The following is a 22,597-nucleotide window of genomic DNA, read 5'->3' as shown; positions in this document are numbered from 1 at the left end:
CCATAAACCATCCAGTAATCCAGGTCCAGCATGTTGAATAAAGGGAATGTTCCTGGTTTGTAGATTGAACTGTGTTGAATAGATCAGTTGTTGCATCTTGTGTAGTTCAGGATCAGATCAGCTCCTCCCTCAATTATTCACCAAGAGGTAGTGAGGGTGGTGAGTGGAGGAAGGGGTGATGATGATGATGAAGATGAAGATGGTGAGGTAGAGGACGGGTTGAGGTGAGCTCTTAGGTTCAGTTTTGTGTCATCAGCGTAACAATGAAAGCAGACGCCATGACGGCTGATGATACGGCTGAGTAGCAGCATGTATAGGATGAAGAGGAGTGGGACCAGGACAGACCCCTGAGGGACACCATAGGTGACCAGGGCTGTTGAGGACTCTGCATTACCCAGGCTGACACACTCAGTCCTACCAGAGACAGGAGATGAACCAGTCCATAGTGGTGTGACAGAGACCAGTATCAGTGTCGGGGCAGTTGAGGAGAATGTGGTGGTTGACGATGTCAAATGTCAGAGTGAGGTTGAGGAGAATGAGCAGGGGAAGGAGAACCAACATCTGCAGACATACGAAGGTCATTGGTGACCCTGACTAGTGCAGTTTCTGAGAACTGAAACCAGACTGGAACTTTTCATAGAGGGAGTGAAGTTGAAGATGGTCTTGTAGTTATGAGTCAACAGCTTTTTGGAACACCTTGGAAAGGAATGGGAGATGGGCCGGTAGCTGGAGAGGAGACCAGGGTCCAGATGACGTTTTATCTGGAGAGCTTTGATGACAAGGGACAGTTTTCCTGTTTTTCCTCTGGTTGACACTGGATTCCTCTGTTGTCATATTCATGGTTATTTGTCCTTTCAATGGTCTGGACCAAGGTACTGTTTGTGTCTGGAGTTGGTCAGTAGCTCAGCACCACTAATGGAGTAGGATGGTTCAATGAGGACAATCAAAGTCTACGTGGACAGGAAAGGTGAAGGTGGTAATTTGGTCAGACTGTGTTCTGTTGTGGAGAAAAGACTCACTGGGTGGATTCTTCTAAACTGGGACAGCATTTGTTGTGTTTTCCTCTGAAGGTGAACAGTGTGTGAGTCCCTCTAGTGGATGTTGTGTAGTACTGTGTTGTCTTTGCTCCAGAGGTTTTTGTTCAGAGTTTTGCTGTTTCCTGTCACTGTGGGCTGCAGAGCACAGTAGTACACAGCAGAGTCTGACACATGAAGCTTCTGGATCTTCAGAGGAGCTGATCTTGATGTTTGATCCAGTGTGGATGTGAATCTTTCCTTGAACGTCTCTGCTGTGGTTCCTTGGTCCAGTGTGAGTCGGTTCAGGATGAATGTGGGCCGACTGTTTCCTTCCTGTTTGTACCAGTACAGAGAATTAGTGGGAGAACTGCTGTTGTATTGACAGCCCAGAGTTACTGCCTCTCCTTCAGCAGCCGTCACATCTCCTTGTGGTTGCATCACGTTGTCTTTTTGGCCTCTGCATTCTGTAAAACAGCCACAAACAGTGTCAGTGTTCTGTTGGAGAATCCAGCCAGTGTGTGACTGATATCAGCCAAACACAGTGGGTTCATACCAAGGCACAGAGCAGCCAACAACACCCAGATAAACAGAGCATTCATATGGGCAGTGCAGAGGAACTGTGAGCTCCAACCAGTCCAAAGAAGGCACTGATCTGTGTTTAGTCTGCATCAACACCAACACTGACACTGTCACCTTCTAAATGTCCAGGACAGTCCCATTCCAACTAGATTTTCAGGCCAAATGTTCCAGTCAGCTCAGGTTTGTACAAGTAAATGTGTTGACAATGTGTCCAGTCCTTGAGTGAATTCTTGGATATGAACCTGAGCTCTGTTTGAGACCCAGGAATTCTATTGGAGGCAGTGAAGGGCTTTGAGAAGGTCCACTACTCCTGATGTTTCCTCTACAAGCAAACAACATTTGGTCAAATGGTAACAACTAGAAGACGCTTCTGTAGACGCTTTGCTGCAGGACAATTTCAATGACAGTGTTTATGTTGAGAAGGTTCAAAGAGGGCTGTTGAGGACTTGGAATTACCCAGGCTGACACACTCAGTCCTACCAGAGACAGGAGGTGAACCAGTCCATAGTGGTGTGACAGAGACCGGTATCAGTGTGGAGGCAGTTGAGGAGGATGTGGTGGTTGACAGTGTCAAAGGTCAGAGTGAGGTTGAGGAGAATGAGCAGGGGAAGGAGAACCAGCATCTGCAGACATTCCAAGGTCATTGGTGACCCCGACTAGTTCAGTTTCTGAGAACGGAAACCAGACTGGAACTTCTCATAGAGGGAGTGAAGTTGAAGATGGTCTTGTAGTTGTGAGTCAACAGCATTTTGGAACACCTTGGAAAGGAATGGGAGATGGGCTGGTAGGTGGAGAGAAGACCAGCGTCCAGATAAGGTTTTATCAGGAGAGCTTTGATGACCGTGGTTTGGAGTGAGGATGGAAGAAGTCCAGACTGTAGTGAAGGGTTTCTAATGCGTGTGATCAGAGGGCTAATGGCACTAAGGTTTGATTGGATGAGGGCTGTAGGGAAGGGCTCCAGGGAACAGGTGGGTGGATTTATTTATTTGATTAGACTTTCAACTGGCTCTGTGTGACCTCAGCAAAGACACTGAAAGAACAAGGTTTTATTTTGGTAGATGATGGAGAAGGAGGGGTAGAGTTTGAAAGCTAAGAGCCCATGGTATCGACCTAACCTGTGAATAAATGTAAGAAGTTTTCACACTGTTGGGCTGTGGATTCTATGTGACTTTGGCTTCGGGGGTTTAGGAGGTGGTTTATTGTTGAAAAGAGCTGTTTGGAGTTTCTGGGATTAATGATGTTGGGGTTAATGTAAAGAACATCTAATCAAAAAATTATGTTTTTCATTTTGTAAGAAAACCACAGTGATCAAGAACTTTTAACAAGACACTAAATTTAGACATTGACCAAAGGGAGAACATGTGCAGATTTCCAAACATTAGGGATGTTGGACAGATTACAGAGATCAGTCCGAGGTTCTGTTCTGAAGACCACAGAAAAGTGAAGGAAATAAGGATCCAGATGAAGCAGACCTGGAGGTGTTCCAGGGTCTACAGTAACACAGTAAAGTAAAATAAACTTTATTGTCCCCTGAGGGAAATTCATCTCGGGCTCAGTGCTACATATCATTACTTCACAAGAAAAGATCAAAAACTTCATCACATGGACACATTACAACAATGACAGTTCATCTTTCACTTAAGGCAGACATGGACTACATTTGACAACCACAACATGGAACATATAGAGATGCCTAAAGTGCAGAAAAAAAAAGTGAAAAGTGCTCAAGTGCTGTGTGTTTTTTGCACGTTGCTCTATTTCACTAGTTTTTAACATTGTTCAGCAGCTTCATGGACGCTGGGACAAATGATAACTTGAAGCAGTTAGTTTTGCACTTTGGCATATGAAATCTTCTCCTGATGGAAGAAGTTCATATTCGGAGGACAATGGATGTGTCAGGTCTGAAGAGATTTTTCTTGCTTCATTCCTGGCTGACTGGTTTTACAGATCATCTCGGGACTGATATTCTCTCATACCTACAATCTTCATTGCTGTTTTGTGCGTATTGTCCAGCCTGTTCTTCAGTTGGATTGATACGTTGCCGTACCAGACTGTGATGCCATATCTGATGAGGCTCTCTAAGATAGCTCTGTAAAAAATCTGCATAATCTGCTTGCTGACCCCATACAGCCTCAGTCCTCTGAAAAAATACAGTCTTTGCTGCAGTTTATTGCACAAGTTGTCTATGTGTGGTTTCCAGCTAAGAAGGTTATGGATATGGACCCCTAGGTGTCTGTATGTGGCCACTTGATTGACAGTCTGGTCTTTAATGACCGCTGGCTCGTGTGTGGTCATTTGATTGACAGTCTGGTCTTTAATGACCGCTGGCTCGTGTGTGGTCACTTGATTGACAGTCTGGTCTTTAATGACTGCTGGCTAGTGTGTGGTCACTTGCCTCGGGTCAAGAACAATCTGTTGTGTTTTTGTCATGTTTAAAACCAGATGGTTTTTGTCACACCACTTAATAAATGTATTGATCTTATCATGGTATACAAAGTGTCCATGTCCTTATGCAGAAAACTCACAATTGCTGTGTCATCTGTAAATCTAAAGATAAAACTGTTGGGGTTTACTTTGCTGCAGTCATTGGTGTGCAGTATAAAAAGTATTGGTGAAAGCACACAGCCTTGTGGTACTCCTGTACTACAGTGTTTAATATCCAACAGTGTCTGATTGAGTAATAGAACTAAAACGGACTCAAAGACAATCTGATGGTCACAAAGTCAACCGGAGAAAAGAGGGAAAACATGGATTGGATTCAGGACTAATTCTTCTGCACTGCAACAGAACATTTGCATCTAACAGTGTGTGAGTCCCTCTCGTGGATGTTGTGTAGTACTGTGTTGTCTTTGCTCCAGAGGTTTTTGTTCAGAGTTTTGCTGTTTCCTGTCACTGTGAGCTGCAGAGCACAGTAGTACACAGCAGAGTCTGACACATGAAGCTTCTGGATCTTCAGAGGAAATGAGGTCTGGTTGATCTCGGCGTCAAATCTGTCATCCTGGAACTCGGGAGCTTTAATTGTTTCTGATCCTGATCTGTGTCTCTTTAACATGTATCTGGGATAATCATTCACTTCCTGTTTGTACCAGTACAGATATGCATTAGTGCTGCTGGTCTCAAATGTACATTGTAGAGTCAGTGTGAGTCCTTGAACAGCAGTGACATCTCCTGTTGGCTGGGTCACTTTGTCTTCTCCTTTACACTCTGGGGAAGAACAGAACATGCAGAGGAAGAGATGAATCAATACAGATGATTGATTCCAGTTGAACAGTCAGTAGGTTTCTAGAGTTACCTATCCAGAGAGTCAGAATCAGGATGTTTCTCAGCCAGTGTTTCATGTCTGCAGTGAGAGGGGAGGAGACAGACCAAGAACATTCACATCTTCTCAATTCTCTGTTTGTTTCTCTTCAGGTCTTCACATTGACTCCTCCCCTCAGATATTAGCCCCTCCCACCAGAGTCATGATTGGATGAATGTGGTAAACTGATGTTATCAGGGTCTAGATTGACATTCTGTCTTTGTTCATGTGATTGTAGGTCACATCCCAACAGCAGTGACTCAGTGTTCAACACTATTGTAGGAAGTCAGAAGGTCCTGGTTCAGGGTCCAGGCGGACCAGGGCCTTTCTCTGTGCAGTTTTCCTCTGGTTGACACTGGTTTCCTCTGTTGTCATGTACTTTCCAATCCAACTTTATTTATAAAGCACTTTAAAACAACCACAGTGAACCAAAGTGCTGTACAGAAGAATAAAAGCATAATACAAATTAATCAAAGCATTAAAAACATTAGAATCAAATCAAATAAAATAAGTGAAAATATAAAAAAACAGAAACAAAATGCCAGCATTGCACGAGTGTTAAAAGGCCAAGGAGAACAGGTGGTTTTTAAGAAGAGATTAAAAAACAGGCAAGGAGGAGGCCTGTCTGATGTACAGAGGCAGGTTGTTCCACAGTCTGGGACCAGAACCAGCAAAGGCCCCATCTCCTTGTAGCCTTCACGTTGTTTTAGGCACCATCAGAAGCAGCTGATCAGCTGATCTCAGAGAGTGAGTGGGAGTGTATGTGTGAAGGAGCTCAGAGAGGTAGGGCGGTGCAAGACCATGGAGGGATTTAAAAAAAAATAAAAGTATTTTAAAATGGATTCTAAAATGGAAAGGCAGCCAGTGGAGCGACGCTAAAACCGGAGAAATGTGCTCATATTTACAAGTGCCAGTTAAGAGACGCACAGCGGCATTTTGCACTCTTTGAAGACAAGTGATGGAAGACCCACTAATGCCCAAATACAAAGCATTACGATAGTCCAGCCAAGTGATGATGAAGGCATGGATTACCATCTCAAAATGGTGCTTTCGGATGACTGGCTTCACTTTGGCTAACTGCCTTAAGTGAAAAAAGCTTGACTTCACAACTGCCTTTAAATGACTATGAAGTTTAAAGTCAGGGTCCATTTTAACACCCAGGTTTTTGATAACTGGCTTTTTGTACTGAGCCAAATAACCCAGCTCTATTGGGGAGACTCCAGTTGAACCACCAAACACCATAACCTCAGTCTTATCGTCAATGAAATATAAAAAATTACGAGCCGTCCATGCCTTAATGTCATGGAGACAATGAAGTAGTGGTCTGACAGTGGAAGGGTTCTTTTTTAGAGGCATATAAATTTGACTATCGTGCATACAAACGAAATACCGTGTTTCCTCAGTAAGGAACCTAGTTGGAGTAGATATAGGGAAAAAAGTACAGGACCCAAAATCGAACCTTGTGGGACACCATATAAGAAAGGGGAAGGAGAGGACATAGCATCACCAAGGCTGACACAAAATGTCCTGTCAGTAAGGTTAGAGCTGTGTCTCTGAAGCCCACCCACCCAGCGCTCCAGAACATCTATCAGGATTTCATGATCCACGGTATCAAAGGCTGCAGATAAAACAAGAAGCAAAAGAACAACACAATCCCCAGAGTCAGTGGCTAATAAAATATCATTAAAAACTGTCAGAAGAGCTGATTCTGTACTATGTAGTGTTTTTAAACCAGACTGAAAAGTCTCTAAAATACTGTGCTCCTTCAGAAAGGCAAGTAGTTGAATATAAACCATCTTTTCCAGAACCTTTGAGAGAAAAGGCAGTTTGGAAATGGGCCTGTAATTAGAACACACTGAGGGATCTAGATCTGTTTTTTTTAACTAGTGGTTGAACTACAGCATGTTTGAAGTTTTCTGGGACTTTACCAGAGGCCAAACTGCTGTTAATGACAGTGAGAATGGATGGACCTGCAGTGGCAAAGACCTCCTTAAGAAACGGGGAGGGATGGAATCATTTGAAGAACCTGTGGGCTTCAGAAGACCAACAGTCTCTTTTAAAAGGCACAGAGTCACAGACTCAAACTGATCAAACACAGTGGAGCAGGTGACAGGGACTGAAGGATCACAACCAGGTGGTGAGATCTAAGCCCTGGTGAGGGTGACGTTGTCACTAAAATACTGAAGAAAGTTTTCACAGGCAACAAGGGATGTCTTCATAAAGTGCAGGGCTTTAAGAACAGAATTAATAGTCCTGAATAAAACACGGGGATTTTGGCAGTTTTTCAGAATAATGTCCGACAGGTGTTTTCTCTTAGCATCTTTCACAGCAGTTTGATAATGGTGCCAGCAGTCCATCATTTTAAAGAATATCTGGAGTTTATCTTTTTTGCACTTGAGTTCTGTCCTTCTGCACTCACGTCTGACAGCTCGAATGGTTTCATTCAGCCAGGGTTCAGTTTTAGTTTTAATCACCTTGGTTTAAAATGGTGTCACTGATACACCATATATTCATGGTTATTTGTCCTTTCAATGGTCTGGACCAAAGTACTGTTTGTGTCTGGAGTTGGTCAGTGGCTCAGCACCACTAATGGAGTAGGATGGTTCAATGAGGACAGTCAAAGTATGGGGCCATTATTTTAGCAATATTATTATCAAATGCGTGTGGAGAGTTGAATGTCCGTATTTCAATCTGTCTGTGTGCAGTCGGATTTGCAAATGTGTAAATGAATCTGTAAATGCGTGATGAGATTTGTGTGTCTGTACAACAGTCTGCAAATGTGTAAAACAACTTGTGTGTGTGTAATCAGATTTGAAAAGTGTAGCAAGAATTGGATACCAAATTATTTATTAATTGAGTGTTGATTTATTGATTAATTTAATTATAGATTTATAACCAAACTTAAACTTAAATCAACTCAAAACAATAATTTGGAAATCTTGCATAGGTTGATAGTTCGTGGACTGCACAGTGAACCCATGTGTGAATAATAGTACACAAAGCACAACTGAGGCAATGGATTTATATACATATAAATACTTTATTAACTAAACTAAGACACACAAATAACATAAAGACAAGAGACAAATACAACAAAAGGAGCAGGAGATTATGGACAGGAGAATATGTAAATTAAGTTGGCAGATAGCTATATTCAAGAGATTATAATGTTAGTGAGGTTACGTTGAGGTAAACCTACTTAACTTGGAATAACACCAACTCAGATAAATCAGGAGCAAGTTTTCTTACAAGTTGTTGTGGTGCGGATGCAGCAACTGGCACGGCCTTGACGGCGGATGGATGAAGTCTTCTGACGTAGTTCGAAGCAGGAGCAGGCTGTGAAGCGACGTGCTTGCGCTGGAGGCCTGAAGGTCTGGAGTTCTGAAGTTCTGCTGGCTGGAGGAGGTTCACAGCTGGCTCTGGCGGCTGGTTCTGGAAAGCTCACCAGGAGAAGTGGAGAACAGCGAAGATGATAAAGCTCTTTGGAGAGCTTAGAGGATAGAACAGCTCTGAGAGCCAAGGAGATGGTCAAGACTCCTTGGAGAAAGCTCTTTGCGTAGGTGAGAGCTCAGAAGAGGTGGAGATAGCTCTTCTCTTTGCGTAGGTGAGAGCAGCAAGGGTGGAAAAAGCTCTGCTCTGTGAGAGCCTGCGAGAGGTGGAAAAGACTCCCGAGATGGAAAAGACTCCTTGCTTAGGTGAGAGCAGCGAGGGTGGAAAAAGCTCTGCTGAAAAGTTGGTTTCATTTACTTTTATAGTTTGTCCAAAAACCAGCTTGCCACACCTTCCTCGTGCATATAGATGAGTTATCGATGCCTTGGGGCGTTGCCTTCTTTGTCTGTTTTCGGCGGGAAAATGCCTCCTCGTGAATATTCAAAAATATCACGTTTCTCTTCCCTCTTGGGAAGACAGAGGGGGAGAGGACTGTGGCTTAGCCTTGTAAGAAAACTTTACATCCTCAGATAAGATCCTCTTAAACTTTATACATCACCTGTAACCTCACTTAAGCATCAGTAAAATAATAGCATGATTATTCAGACATGCTATAAGCAGTGATACTCTTACTTTCACATAATTTACCGTGAACATGATCAGGACACACATATGTGAAACCACAGGTCAGGCAAATGGCTTAAGTATTACATGCATACAAGAGTTAACGTGCTGAGTTAATCAACATTAACACATAATGTAATACATTATTAACATGGCACATATAGGGATTTTATCATTCAGTCCTTTGTTCGTTTCTGGGTTCATCTTCACCTCTGGATAAGCAAGAATAATGGGACACAGATGTTGAGAGGCTAAAGGTCAGCTTAGTGTCAAAACCGAGTCCATTAGGCTCATTCTTTAAGATCATCTGTCATTATAAATGTCGCTTGTAGAGGATGTCCGGGCATTGACCTGCTAAACAACCAATCAGCATGGTTGTTCAGGAATTTGGTTTGACACGGAGAGGAAGATAATATAATTTATAATTCTGTTTTTGAGTCTGTTCACTCACTCCACCGTCATCCGGCTACAAAAGTCAAAGTATTTTCACTACAAGACCCAGAAATACAGACAAATCATTGGTTACAAGTCAAGCGGCTTCTCGATTGGCTCTCTTTACACATGTGAATTTTGCTACACTTCTGCCGTGAGAGATCCACAAATGCGTAGCAGGATTTGTCTGTAAAACCAGGGTTTGTGTGCCTGGGCTCAGTCTGCCCTGGGCTCAGGCTCACAGGCTCCCTCATTCCGGCTGCGTTCGGCTTTGCTCGTTCTTGTACCTGACGTGAGTTTACATGAGTTGTGCTTGCAAGGTTCACCAACTGCCACTAGAAATCGTCGAAGAAGAAGAAGAAGAAGAAGAAGAAGAAGAAGAAGAAGAAGAAGAAGAAGAAGAAGAAGAAGAAGAAGAAGAAGAAGAAGAAGAAGAAGAAGAAGAAGAAGAAGAAGAAGAAGAAGAAGAAGAACTACAGTAATGGCCCCATAGTTCGCAGCCATGCGGACACACAACTCTGACTGCGCACAGACAGATTGAACTACGGACACTCAACTCTCCACACGCATTTGCAAATAATATTGCTACAATAATGGCCCCATATCAAAGTCTACGTGGACAGGAAAGATGAAGGTGGTACTTTGGTCAGACTGTGTTCAGTTGTGGAAAAGACTCACTGGGTGGATTCTTCTAAACTGGGACAGCATTTGTTGCGTTTTCCTCTGAAAGTGAAAGTGTGTGAGTCCCTCTAGTGGATGTTGTGTAGTACTGTGTTGTCTTTGCTCCAGAGGTTTTTGTTCAGAGTTTTGCTGTTTCCTGTCACTGTGGGCCTCACAGCACAGTAGTACACAGCAGAGTCTGACACATGAAGCTTCTCGATCTTCAGAAGAAATGAGGTCCGGTTGATCTCGGCGTCAAATCTGTTGTCTTGGAACTCGGGAGCTTTAACTGTTTTTGATACGAATTTATTTTTCTGTAACATGTATCTGGGATAATCATTAACTTCCTGTTTGTACCAAAACAAAGTTGGATTAGTGTCACTGGTCTCAAATGTACATTGTAGAGTCAGTGTGAGTCCTTGAACAGCAGTGACATCTCCTGTTGGCTGGGTCACTTTGTCTTCTCCTTTACACTCTGGGGAAGAACAGAACATGCAGAGGAAGAGATGAATCAATACAGATGATTGATTCCAGTTGAACAGTCAGTAGGTTTCTAGAGTTACCTATCCAAAGAGTCAGAATCAGGATGTTTCTCAGCCAGTGTTTCATGTCTGCAGTGAGCGGGGAGGAGACAGACCAAGAACATTCACATCTTCTCAATTCTCATTTTGTTTCTCCTCAAGTCTTCACATTGACTCCTCCCCTCCAGTATTTTCCCCACCCACCAGAGCCAGGATAGGTAAACTGACATTGTTATCAGGGTCTAGGTTGACATTCTGTCTTTGTTCATGTGATTGTAGGTCAACACGTTTTTGGAACACCTTGGAAAGGAATGGGAGATGGGCCGGTAAGGGGAGAGGAGACCAGGGTCCAGATGAGGTTTTATCAGGAGAGCTTTGAAGACCAAGGACAGGTTGGGGGGACAGACCAAGGACAGTTTTCCTGTTTTCCTCTGGTTGACACTGGTTTCCTCTGTTGTCATATTCATAGTTATTTGTCCTTTCAATGGTCTGGACCAAGGTACTGTTTGTGTCTGGAGTTGGTCAGTAGCTCAGCACCACTAATGGAGTAGGATGGTTCAATGAGGACAATCAAAGTCTACGTGGACAGGAAAGGTGAAGGTGGTACTTTGGTGAGACTGTGTTCTTTTGTGGAGAGCAGACTCACTGGGTGGATTCTTCTAAACTGGGACAGCATTTGTTGTGTTTTCCTCTGAAGGTGAACAGTGTGTGAGTCCCTCTAGTGGATGTTGTGTAGTACTGTGTTGTCTTTGCTCCAGAGGTTTTTGTTCAGAGTTTTGCTGTTTCCTGTCACTGTGGGCTGCAGAGCACAGTAGTACACAGCAGAGTCTGACACTGCAGCAGAGGAGATGCTCATAGAGATGAGGTTTTTCTCCACATTAATCTTCAGTCCAGAAACATTTTCAATTCCTTTTGATCCTGAGGGTGAGTGTGAGATGAGGAGCTCTGGTGGTTTTCCTGGATATTGTCGATACCAGAAGAAATAATCATTTGATGTCATTTTGGGGTATTTATATGTGAGAGTAACAGTTTCCTTCTAAACTGGACTCTTCATTCTTGACTGGACTCAGATCTTCACAGTCGACACCTGAAGGAACGAACATCTGTGTTAGACTGAGTTTCATCACAAACAAACATTATCAAGTGAAACATTGGAATTCAACTGAATCCTGCTGTTCTTTACCTGTGAGAACAACCAGTAGATGGAGATAAACCATCCAGTAATCCAGGTCCAGCATGTTGAATAAAGGGAATGTTCCTGGTTTGTAGATTGAACTGTGTTGAATAGATCAGTTGTTGTGTCTTGTGTAGTTCAGGATCAGATCAGCTCCTCCCTCAATTACTCACCAAGAGGTAGTGAGGATGGTGAGTGGAGGAAGGGGTGATGATGATGATCATGATGATGAAAATGTTGAGGTAGAGGAGGGGTTGAGTTGAGCTCTTTGGTTCAGGTTAGATAAATCTCCTACCTTCATCGTCATCAGTCACTCATCCATATAGTTATGATAATGTTTATTATATAGTTCCATAGATGTTCTAGTTCAGTTATCGGTGCATCAACTGCATTCGTGTGTCTCCCCCTACTTTCCCCCTCTCCCCCTCTCCGCCAATCTCTCTCCATCTCCATCGCTCTCTCTTTTCTCCTCCTTTACTGTCTCTCTTTAACCCCAACTGGTCAAGGCAGACATCCATCCTCCAGGAGTCTTGGTCTGCTTGAGGACTCTACCTGTTAAAGGGAAGTTTTTCCTCGCCACTGTCAGCAGTCACAAGTGGAGGATAGGAGGATTCTGTTGGGTTTCTGTAAACTGGCTTAGAGTCTGGTTTTGACCAACTCTATATGTAAAAGTGTCATGAGATAACATTTGTCATGATTTCGTGCTATGTAAATAAATTTGATTTGATTAGATAAATAAATGATAAATAAGTTCAGACCACATTAAAATAAGCCAGAACCCAAGAATTAAAACAAAGCAAAGTTCATCAAGGCTTATTTCAAAGACAAACATCCGCAGGAACACAGTTGTTCCTGTAGCGCCTGGTCCTAGATTTGGACACTTTGAACTTCCGTTCAGATGGTCGGAGCTGGAACTCACTGACCTTTGGATGTGTTTAGCTGAAGGTCCAGTCTGTATGGGGGCCTGCTGGAGTCTACTGAAACTAAGATGAAGTTTAGAACCAACTCTATCTGGGGGGAGGTTCAGGGTCAAACCAGCATCTACGACCACCCTTTATTCTAAACCTGTAGACAGGGGCATGCCCATGAACAAACGCATTCAAACACTCACACAACAAACTCCATTCCTTGTCTATGGGGGTCAGGCTGGTCCTGGACCAGTCCACATGTACCAGGTCGTGTCAAAAGGATGGAAGGTTGAAGTTTGTCAAGAGTCGTTTGCAGTGAATCCAAGCCGACTGTTTGACAGAGCAGCCTTTACAGACACATGAGAGACAACAGTGATACTGACATCTGCACAGAACAACCCAGAACCTGTGTGTCATGGTTGGATCAGTGTGTGAGTCCCTCTAGTGGATGTTGTGTAGTACTGTGTTGTCTTTGCTCCAGAGGTTTTTGTTCAGAGTTTTGCTGTTTCCTGTCACTGTGGGCTGCAGAGCACAGTAGTACACAGCAGAGTCTGACACATGAAGCTTCTGGATCTTCAGAGGAAATGAGGTCTGGTTGATCTCAGCATCAAATCTGTCGTCCTGGAACTCAGGAGCTTTAACTGTTTTTGATCCAAATGTGTTTTTCTGTAACATGTATCTGGGATAATCATTCACTTCCTGTTTGTACCAAAACAAAGTTGGATTATTGCTGCTGGTCTCAAATGTACATTGTAGAGTCAGTGTGAGTCCTTGAACAGCAGTGACATCTCCTGTTGGCTGGGTCACTTTGTCTTCTCCTTTACACTCTGGGGAAGAACAGAACATTCAGAGGAAGAGATGAATCAATACAGATGATTGATTCCAGTTGAACAGTCAGTAGGTTTCTCGAGTTACCTATCCAGAGAGTCAGAATCAGGATGTTTCTCAGCCAGTGTTTCATGTCTGCAGTGAGAGGGGAGGAGACAGACCAAGAACATTCACATCTTCTCAATTCTCTGTTTGTTTCTCCTCAAATCTTCACCGTGACTCCTCCCCTCAGGTATTAGCCCCTCCCACCAGAGTCCTGATTGGACAAGGGGAGTAAACTGATGTTGTTATCAGGGTCTAGGTTGACATTCTGTCTTTTTTCATGTGATTGTAGGTCACGTCCACACAGCAGTGAGTCAGTGTTCAACACTATTGCAGGAAGTCAGAAGGTCCTGGTTCAGAGTCCAGGTGGACCAGGGCCTTTCTCTGTGCAGTTTTCCTGTTTTCCTCTGGTTGACACTGGTTTCCTCTGTTGTCATATTCATGGTTATTTATCCTTTCAATGGTCTGGACCAAGGTGCAGATGGATAGATAGATAGTTAGATAGATAGATACCTTATTAATCTTGCGGGAAATTCAAGTATTCAGCAGCTTTGCATACAGCACAAGAACACAAAAAAAACAAACAGACCAAAACACAACAATGGGTTTGTAGCCAGGCTGACATTAAGGTTAGTATATATACTGTAAAAGACACTTGCTAAAGAACTACTCTAAAAGGGCTTCTGTACAGTACTGTAAATAAAGACTTCTGGTTGTATTTACACATTTCAGGACATTGATATAAAGTGAAACAGTGATTTAAGTGTAACAATTATGTAAGTGTTTTACGGTGGTTTGAAAAGTGGGTGTAGTTCAACTACATAAGGTGCTCTCATTGGATCAGTCCTAATGTGGTCATGACTTAGACCCAGACCCCCCTGACCACTCAGTGATAAGTTTTCCAGTCTGATGTTCAGGGGGAAGACAGAGTTCCTGAGCCTGTTAGCAGAGCAGGTCACAGACAGCAGCCTGGAGCTGAACACACTCCTCTGTCTGATCACTGTCCTGTGCAGAGGATGCTGGGGGTTGTCCATGATGGACACAGTCTTCTTCAGGGTCCTTCTCTCTGCTGCTGATACCAGTCAGACCAACTCTGTTCCCACCACTGAGCCATCTCTCCTCACCAGTCTGTCCAGATGTGCAACGTCCCTTTTTGTAATGCTGATTTCCCAACAGACAACAGCATAAAAGAGAACACTGGACATGACCGACTGGTAAAACATCAGCAGCAGTTTCTTGCAGATGTTGAAGGACCCCAGTCTCCTCAGGAAGTACAGACGACTCTGTCCTTCCCTGTAGATGCTGTCTGTGCTATCTGACCAGTCCAGTTTATGGTCCAGCTGCAGTCCCAGTTTGTGTCTGGAGTTGGTCAGTAGCTCAGCACCACTAATGGAGTAGGATGGTTCAATGAGGACAATCAAAGTCTACGTGGACAGGAAAGGTGAAGGTGGTACTTTGGTCAGACTGTGTTCTGTTGTGGAGAACAGACTCACTGGGTGGATTCTACTAAACTGGGACAGCATTTGTTGTGTTTTCCTCTGAAGGTGAACAGTGTGTGAGTCCCTCTAGTGGATGTTGTGTAGTACTGTGTTGTCTTTGCTCCAGAGGTTTTTGTTAAGAGTTTTGCTGTTTCCTGTCACTGTGGGCCTCACAGCACAGTAGTACACAGCAGAGTCTGACACTGCAGCAGAGGAGATGTGCACTTGGACCTTTTCTCCATGTGCTTCCACAAACAGTCTTTGGTTTGATGCATTTTGTGTTCCATAGTGAAGGATTAGAAACTCAGGTAGTTTTCCTGGATATTGTCGATACCAGAAGAAATAATCAGTGACTGTCACTGTTTTAGAGTATTTATATGTAAGAGTAACAGAGTTTCCTTCTAAACTGGACTCTTCATTCTTGACTGGACTCAGATCTTCACAGTCGACACCTGAAGGAATGAACATCTGTGTTAGACTGAGTTTCATCACAAACAAACATTATCAAGTGAAACATTGGAATTCAACTGAATGCTGTTGTTCTTTACCTGTGAGAACAACCAGTAGATGGAGATAAACCATCCAGTAATTCAGGTCCAGCATGTTGAATAAAGGGAATGTTCCTGGTTTGTAGATTGAACTGTGTTGAATAGATCAGTTGTTGTGCCTTGTGTAGTTCAGGATCAGATCAGCTCCTCCTCCTCCTCCTCAGTGTCTCTGCCTCCTCGTAGTTGTGTTTTTTTTTCTGACTTACTTCCTTCTCCTTCCGCTCTGTAACATGATAGTGATGGTGCGTTCACTGTCCTGTAAATCTGTGTTTCAGACTGACCATCATCCTTTTACATTAGATGCAGACAGACCAACTTTCATACATTTTAAGTAATGTTCAGTTTTTTCTCATGGACTGAATTTTGGGCTTCAACCATTCGAATGTTCAATTTGAACCCATCTGCTTTTATTCTTCCTCATAAAGTTTTACAAGTACGACAAATCGATAATTCTAAAACTCTCACTTCTTTTGACACAAAAAATGAAAATCACAGATGATTTGACTGTTTGTGAAGAAACAATGATGAATCGATAATATGACATGATCCTGACGTGAACCAAGGTTCTAATAGTTTATGATTTTTCATTATAGTTTAGTTTTAGTTTAGACTTTTTTTTCTCTAATTCAGTTAGTTTTAATTCGTTTTTAGAGCAGGTTTACTCGTTTTTATTAGTTGTTCTTTTTTTCTAAATGCTTAGTATTAATTTTAGTTTTGTCGTATCTTTTTTCTTCTTCTCCGTCGTATTCAAATAAATCCCAGACAGGACTCTGCTGCTTTCTCCCAACTTTAGTCTCCATGTTTCCAGGTAGGGTGGGGACCAGAAGACGACTGGAAACCACAAGTGATGGACCATTAAGTGTCGTATGGTTACAGCAGAGAGAATTGCTAGAGCGAAATAAATCGCTTTCGTTACAATACGATATTGACAAAGATGAAAATGAAGGGAATTTTATCCATAATTTTTATCTGTTATAGTTAGTTTTATAAGTACACAATACAGTTTCAGTTAGTTATGGTTTTTTTTCTTTTAATTATAGTTTTTATTTATTTCACTTTACGAAAATGGTTTTTCAATTCTAGTTTTCGTCATTTCGTTAGTTTTCATTAACTATAATAACCTTGATGTGAATGTGAACTAAAGCTCTACTTAGTGATCTGATCAGATCATAGAACCTCAGACTGCTTCAGTTGTCATAGTTTGTTTTCAAAGACAATGCACATGTTCAATCAGTCAGTTAATCAGATTTTATTTATATAACACCAAATCATAACAGAAGTTATCTCATGACACTTTATGCATGGAGCCGGTCAAAACCAGACTGTGGAGCCAATTTACAGAAACCAACAGAAACCCAAATGCCATAAATGTCAGAGCAACAGAATCAGCAAGTGACTTCTGATGGACAGATCTGAGAACAAGTGGACCATCTGGGGTGGGCGGGGCTCAGGAGGTCGAATGGGTTGTCCAATAACTGAAGGACTTGTTCCAATCCGGCTCTGTCCCATTCAGAATCATTCTATCAGAATTCCAGTGTTGCTGTGAACTAGTCTAAAATGCCCCAGTAACCTCATGTGTTCCTCTATTGGTGAAGCTGGTCTCCCAGTGAACTCATGGACTTCAGTACTGGTCAGATCCAGGCTCAGTTCTGCTCACTACAGAACATGTTGTGTCTACAGAAGCTCAGACCTTCCATTCCAATAGATCCACGTCTAAAACCAAAGTCATGACAGTTTGCGTAGCATATCCCAGCAACAAGGCGTGAACTGACAGTTGGCAAGTTACATCAACAGGTGAGGACCAATCAGAAGATGGAGTCACATGACGTTGCGAAGTCCAACCCATTTGTTCGGGGTGGAGTCACTCAAGAAAATAATTTCAACCAAACCTGGAATTTGTGGCTCTGTGACTGGAGTTCCTGTTGGAGTTCTTGTCCAGACAGACCAGCTCTGGCTTTGATATTTCACATATGATGAGAATAAATAGTTCAACTGAGACCAAGTGCATCCAGAACTTGTCTTTGGAGCTTCCGAATAAGGAACACCAATAATCCTAACACCCAGTTCAAGACACTCCACCCACCGTACCGCCAGTGTCACGCCCACTGGAGTATGAGTGTTTGGTGGTGGTGGGAGGGGCTGTTGGTGCACATGTGGTTTACCACCGTGACAGTGAATGAATAATGGATCCATTGTATGTGTTCATAGAAAAGCGCTCCATAAATCTAATCCAAATAGTAATGTTTTCAACAGGTGACAAGTAAGACTTCCATGATGTTGACGACATGTTTGAGTGAAACACACAGATAGATGGTGTGAACTACAGCACTGAAATACTCTGTCAGTGCAGTTTGGTCCAATCTAGTGATTTCAGACCTTTGGTAGAGCCTAGATCGTACACAGTAGAAGATATTCAGGTCAACTGCACTTCAACTTTGGGGACGTGGGACAGTGGTTCTTTCAAAATTCTATTGTATGAGATCCAGATCAGGGCAGATATCTGACATGGGTTCCAATGCACTTGACGCTGCTTTACAGGTCAAATATTCCACTGTTTCTGAGATCCAGTCCCAAAAACACGACCATGAACCTGTCACTGATTTAAAACTAAAAAACTATCAACTCCTTCAATTTCAACCCGTTTGAGCTACCTGTAAAATTTTGGATAATCCCACCAAACATTTTCAAACACATTTTCTCCTGATCGGAATTTATTTAAAGGCGTCAGAGACTTAAAAACCAACCCTTAAAAATAAGGACCACCCTATTGTGCACAGTCTGGATACACTAATGCTTTAGTGTCTGTCATATTGATGTTCATGTTCCTGAGTGTTTTTATATGAAATTTTCTCTTGTTATTTGGATCTAGCCGAGAACTACCTCTAAGAAACATTTAGTTATGTGCACATAATGACAATAAACATTCTGGAATCTGGAATGTTGAACAGGAAAAGACTGACATTAGTCTGTGAACAAACTTCAGCTGTAAGGAGGAAACAGAGGAGAGAACAGACTCACTGGGTGGATTCTACTAAACTGGGACAGCATTTGTTGTGTTTTCCTCTGAAGGTGAACAGTGTGTGAGTCCCTCTAGTGGATGTTGTGTAGTACTGTGTTGTCTTTGCTCCAGAGGTTTTTGTTCAGAGTTTTGCTGTTTCCTGTCACTGTGGGCCTCACAGCACAGTAGTACACAGCAGAGTCTGACACTGCAGCAGAGGAGATGCTCATCGAGATGAGGTTTTTCTCCACATTAATCTTGAGTCCAGAAACGTTTTCAATTCCTGTTGATCCTGAGGATGAGTGTGAGATGAGGAGCTCTGGTGGTTTTCCTGGATATTGTCGATACCAGAAGAAATAATCATTTGATGCCATTTTGGGGTATTTATATGTGAGAGTAACAGAGTTTCCTTCTAAACTGGACTCTTCATTCTTGACTGGACTCAGATCTTCACAGTCGACACCTGAAGGAACGAACATCTGTGTTGGACTGAGTTTCATCACAAACAAACATTATCAAGTGAAACATTGGAATTCAACTGAATCCTGCAGTTCTTTACCTGTGAGAACAACCAGTAGATGGAGATAAACCATCCAGTAATCCAGGTCCAGCATGTTGAATAAAGGGAATGTTCCTGGTTTGTGGATTGAACTGTGTTGAATAGATCAGTTGTTGTGTCTTGTGTAGTTCAGGATCAGATCAGCTCCTCCCTCAATTATTCACCAAGTGGTAGTGAGGGTGGTGAGTGGAGGAGGGGGTGATGATAATGATGATGATGGTGAGGTAGAGGAGGGGTTGAGGTGAGCTCTTAGGTTCAGTTGTGTGTCATAAGAGTAACAATGAAAGCAGACGCCATGACGGCTGATTACACGGCTGAGTGGCAGCATGTATAGGATGAAAAGGAGGTGAACCAGGACAGACCCCTGAGAGACACCACAGGTGACCAGGGCTGTTGAGGACTTGACATTACCCAGGCTGACACACTCAGTCCTACCAGAGACAGGAGGTGAATGCAAAGCACATTCATTTCTATGGTCCAGTTCATACACAGGGCAGTTCACAGTGTTTTACAAAAATGGAACAAAGACAAATTAATAACACACAATTACAATTAAAACAGAATCAATTAAACATAAATAATAATCCATTAAAATAGAGTAAAAGGTCAGAGGTCAGACAGAACCCTTTCAGTTGTTCTAAGGTCAGAGGTCACAGTCTGTCTCACTGTTTCACAGTTTAACGCATGGAACTGAAATGCAGCTTCACCCTGTTTAGTCCTGACTCTGGACTCCAGCAGAAGACCAGTCCCTGAGGTTCTCAGGTCCCAGATGGTTCATACGGGACCAACATGTCCCAGATGGACTTTGGTTCTAGACCATGGACAGACTTGTACACCAGCAGAGCTGTTTTAAAGTGTATTTTCTATGCCACAGGAAGCCAGTGCACAGACCTGGACCAGGACTAATATGGTGGTCCTTCCTGGTGCGTTATCTGAGTTGTGTGGAAATGGTGCAGACGCTGCTAAAATGTGTTTCAGGTTGTGGTTTCATGTTTCTTCAGCTGTGGCTTCAGGTTGGATGTCTGTCTTATCTTGGATTAACAGAAATATTTGTCCAGTTGAACTGAAGAATGGATGTGAGTTGAATCCAGTCTGGTTCTTTGAACAGTGCACCAGCATCAGTCCCTTCCACAGACGGCTGTGACACCTCAGGCTGTGGTGTCCTATCTGCAGCTTTCATCTGTGGGTTCAATCCCACTTCCCTCCTCTGTGCAGAGTAGTCAGATCTGTGTGTTCAGGTTTTTGTACAGCCTCTTCTCCACTTTGGATCACTGTGTTTCTAGAGCACAGTAGTACAGAGCTGTGTCTGCCAGGGTTAGGTCTTTGATGGTCAGCTGTGTGGTCTGGCCTGGTGTTTCAGATGTAAATCGGCCACGATATAAATCACCGATATACTGAGTTGGGGAATTCTGTGCTTTTTTCCAGAGGATAAAGTGAGCAGGCTGAAGGTCAGAATGCTGCCTGTACCAGTAAAGGTAAATGTCGGAGTCTGAGTTCTCAGTGTCGCAGGTCAATGTAACAGATTTTCCTTCTGTTTCACTGACTTCAACTTCCCGTGGTCGGATACTGTTCACAGGTATTGAACCTAAAAGGAGGAGATGAAGAACATTTGAAAGTGAAATAATTTTGACAAATTTCAGCTTTTCAATACTGTCTAAAACCATGTCCAGATGTTGTGTTACCAAAGCCCAGAGCAGTGAGAAGAATCCACAGCCAATGTTCCATCTGTACGACAAGGTTGAAATCAACAGGACAAAGTGGCTGATGTTCAACATTCAGTGTGAGAACTGTTCTCTGCACAGCAGCAGTTATTATTGACTGAATGGTTGAACACAGTGCACAAGTCACACAGCACCGACCTGATGATGTCGCCCCCTAGTGGATGTTGTGTAGTACTGTGTTGTCTTTGCTCCAGAGGTTTTTGTTCAGAGTTTTGCTGTTTCCTGTCACTGTGGGCCTCACAGCACAGTAGTACACAGCAGAGTCTGACACATGAAGCTTCTGGATCTTCAGAGGAAATGAGGTCTGGTTGATGTTGGCGTCAAACCTGTCGTCCTGGAACTCGGGATCATTATGTTTGGTTCCGATCGTGTCACGTAGTAAAATATACTTGGGAATGTCATTTGTTTTTTGTTTGTACCAGAACAGAGTGTAAGTGGTGGAAAGACTTTTCTCAAATGCACATTGTAGAGTCAGTGTGAGTCCTTGAACAGCAGTGACATCTCCTGTTGGCTGGGTCACTTTGTCTTCTCCTTTACACTCTGGGGAAGAACAGAACATGCAGAGGAAGAGATGAATCAATACAGATGATTGATTCCAGTTGAACAGTCAGTAGGTTTCTCGAGTTACCTATCCAGAGAGTCAGAATCAGGATGTTTCTCAGCCAGTGTTTCATGTCTGCAGTGAGAGGGAAGGAGACAGACCAAGAACATTCACATCTTCTCAATTCTCTTTTTGTTTCTTCTCAAGTTTTCACATTGACTCCTCCCCTCCGGTATTTTCCCCACCCACCAGAGTCATGATTGGACAAGTGCAGTAAAGTGACATTCAAGGTAATTAGTGGTCCAGACCTCAGGTGAAGGTGTGTTCATCTGGACAGGTGACCAGTTGATCCCAGCTGATGTATGTGTTTGTTCCAGGTCCACTTGTGTTCATTGCTCTGTGTTCAATCTGCTGCACTTCTGTATCTGAGTCCAGAAAACACACCCAGTGGTCATTCTCCCACTGTACATGTGATGATAGAGAGCACAGGAAGTGGATGAGGTGGACCAGTGAGGAAAGGAGGGAACAATGAAGGAACCAATGAACAACACTTTGTTAGCTACACAAATGGTTCGGCTCTAGATGGTGTCGGTCTGATCTAGGACAGAGAAGTTTCTGTGTTCAGGTGGGGGAGTTTTCCTCCCCTTCTACTCCCCTCACCTGTGGGGTCCCTCAGGGGTCCATTTTGGGCCCAATCCTTTTTTTTTTTACTGTACATGCTCCTGTTAGATCCTGTCTTTAAAAATACGGTATCTGTTTCCATTGTTACATGGATGATACACAAATCTATCTGCTTTTAAAACGTAACTTGACTACCCGTCTGAGGTGTTTTCTGGAACATGTACAGCTGTGGTGTTGAACTCATTTTAGTTCAGTTCCACATTCAGCCCAATTTGATCTGCAGTGGGCAGGACCAGTCAAATAAAAACAGTGAAAGAATTAAAATTATATTATGATCAGGATTACATCTACAAAGTTTCCTTAAAAATCTGAATAACATGAACAACTTGAATTGTCTTAACAAAAGCAAGTGCAATTTTAACAATATTTTTTCTTGGTTTATCAGTTTATCATTTACACATGTGCATTACAATCGCACAAAACTTTTAGTAACAGGCGGAATGTTGGTAAAATTGCATTTACTTTTCTCAAGACATTTCCATCTGTTCATATTTGTTCAGGTTGTTCACATTTTTTGTAAAAATATAGTTTGGTAATGTAAACATTTTCGTGTAATTTTC

At 42.8% G+C, this 22,597-nt stretch overlaps 1 protein-coding gene and 4 gene segments (V, D, J or C); all 5 read right to left on the bottom strand.

Annotated features, from left to right (window-relative positions):
• Positions 1–137: 137 nt before the first annotated feature.
• On the bottom strand, positions 138–5,027 carry LOC115437468 (uncharacterized). Its single transcript, XM_030160666.1, has 6 exons — positions 4,888–5,027; positions 4,486–4,799; positions 2,076–2,218; positions 1,570–1,640; positions 1,117–1,480; positions 138–414 (listed from the first exon to the last, which is right to left on the bottom strand). Exons 1-6 carry the CDS (start codon positions 4,931–4,933, stop codon positions 138–140), a joined length of 1,215 nt encoding a protein of 404 aa, XP_030016526.1. The 5' UTR covers positions 4,934–5,027.
• Positions 5,028–12,999: 7,972 nt separating this feature from the next.
• Positions 13,000–13,662, bottom strand: LOC115437237 (T-cell receptor alpha chain V region CTL-F3-like). The segment is given in 2 exon segments: positions 13,000–13,468; positions 13,557–13,662. Coding segments are annotated over 2 exon segments (432 nt in total).
• A 3,940-nt stretch (positions 13,663–17,602) lies between these two features.
• Positions 17,603–19,171, bottom strand: LOC115437467 (T cell receptor alpha variable 4-like). The segment is given in 3 exon segments: positions 17,603–17,676; positions 18,720–18,998; positions 19,095–19,171. Coding segments are annotated over 3 exon segments (408 nt in total).
• A 1,126-nt stretch (positions 19,172–20,297) lies between these two features.
• Positions 20,298–20,957, bottom strand: LOC115437262 (T cell receptor alpha variable 38-2/delta variable 8-like). The segment is given in 2 exon segments: positions 20,298–20,679; positions 20,777–20,957. Coding segments are annotated over 2 exon segments (360 nt in total).
• Positions 20,857–21,499, bottom strand: LOC115437241 (T cell receptor alpha variable 18-like). The segment is given in 2 exon segments: positions 20,857–21,355; positions 21,444–21,499. Coding segments are annotated over 2 exon segments (432 nt in total).
• Positions 21,500–22,597: the final 1,098 nt, after the last annotated feature.

Source organism: Sphaeramia orbicularis, chromosome 17 (genome assembly GCF_902148855.1).
Source record: "Sphaeramia orbicularis chromosome 17, fSphaOr1.1, whole genome shotgun sequence".
In the NCBI taxonomy this organism is placed as follows: domain Eukaryota; kingdom Metazoa; phylum Chordata; class Actinopteri; order Kurtiformes; family Apogonidae; genus Sphaeramia; species Sphaeramia orbicularis.
Note: the sequence above shows the minus strand (reverse complement) of the source record. Positions and strands in the feature narration are given on the sequence as shown.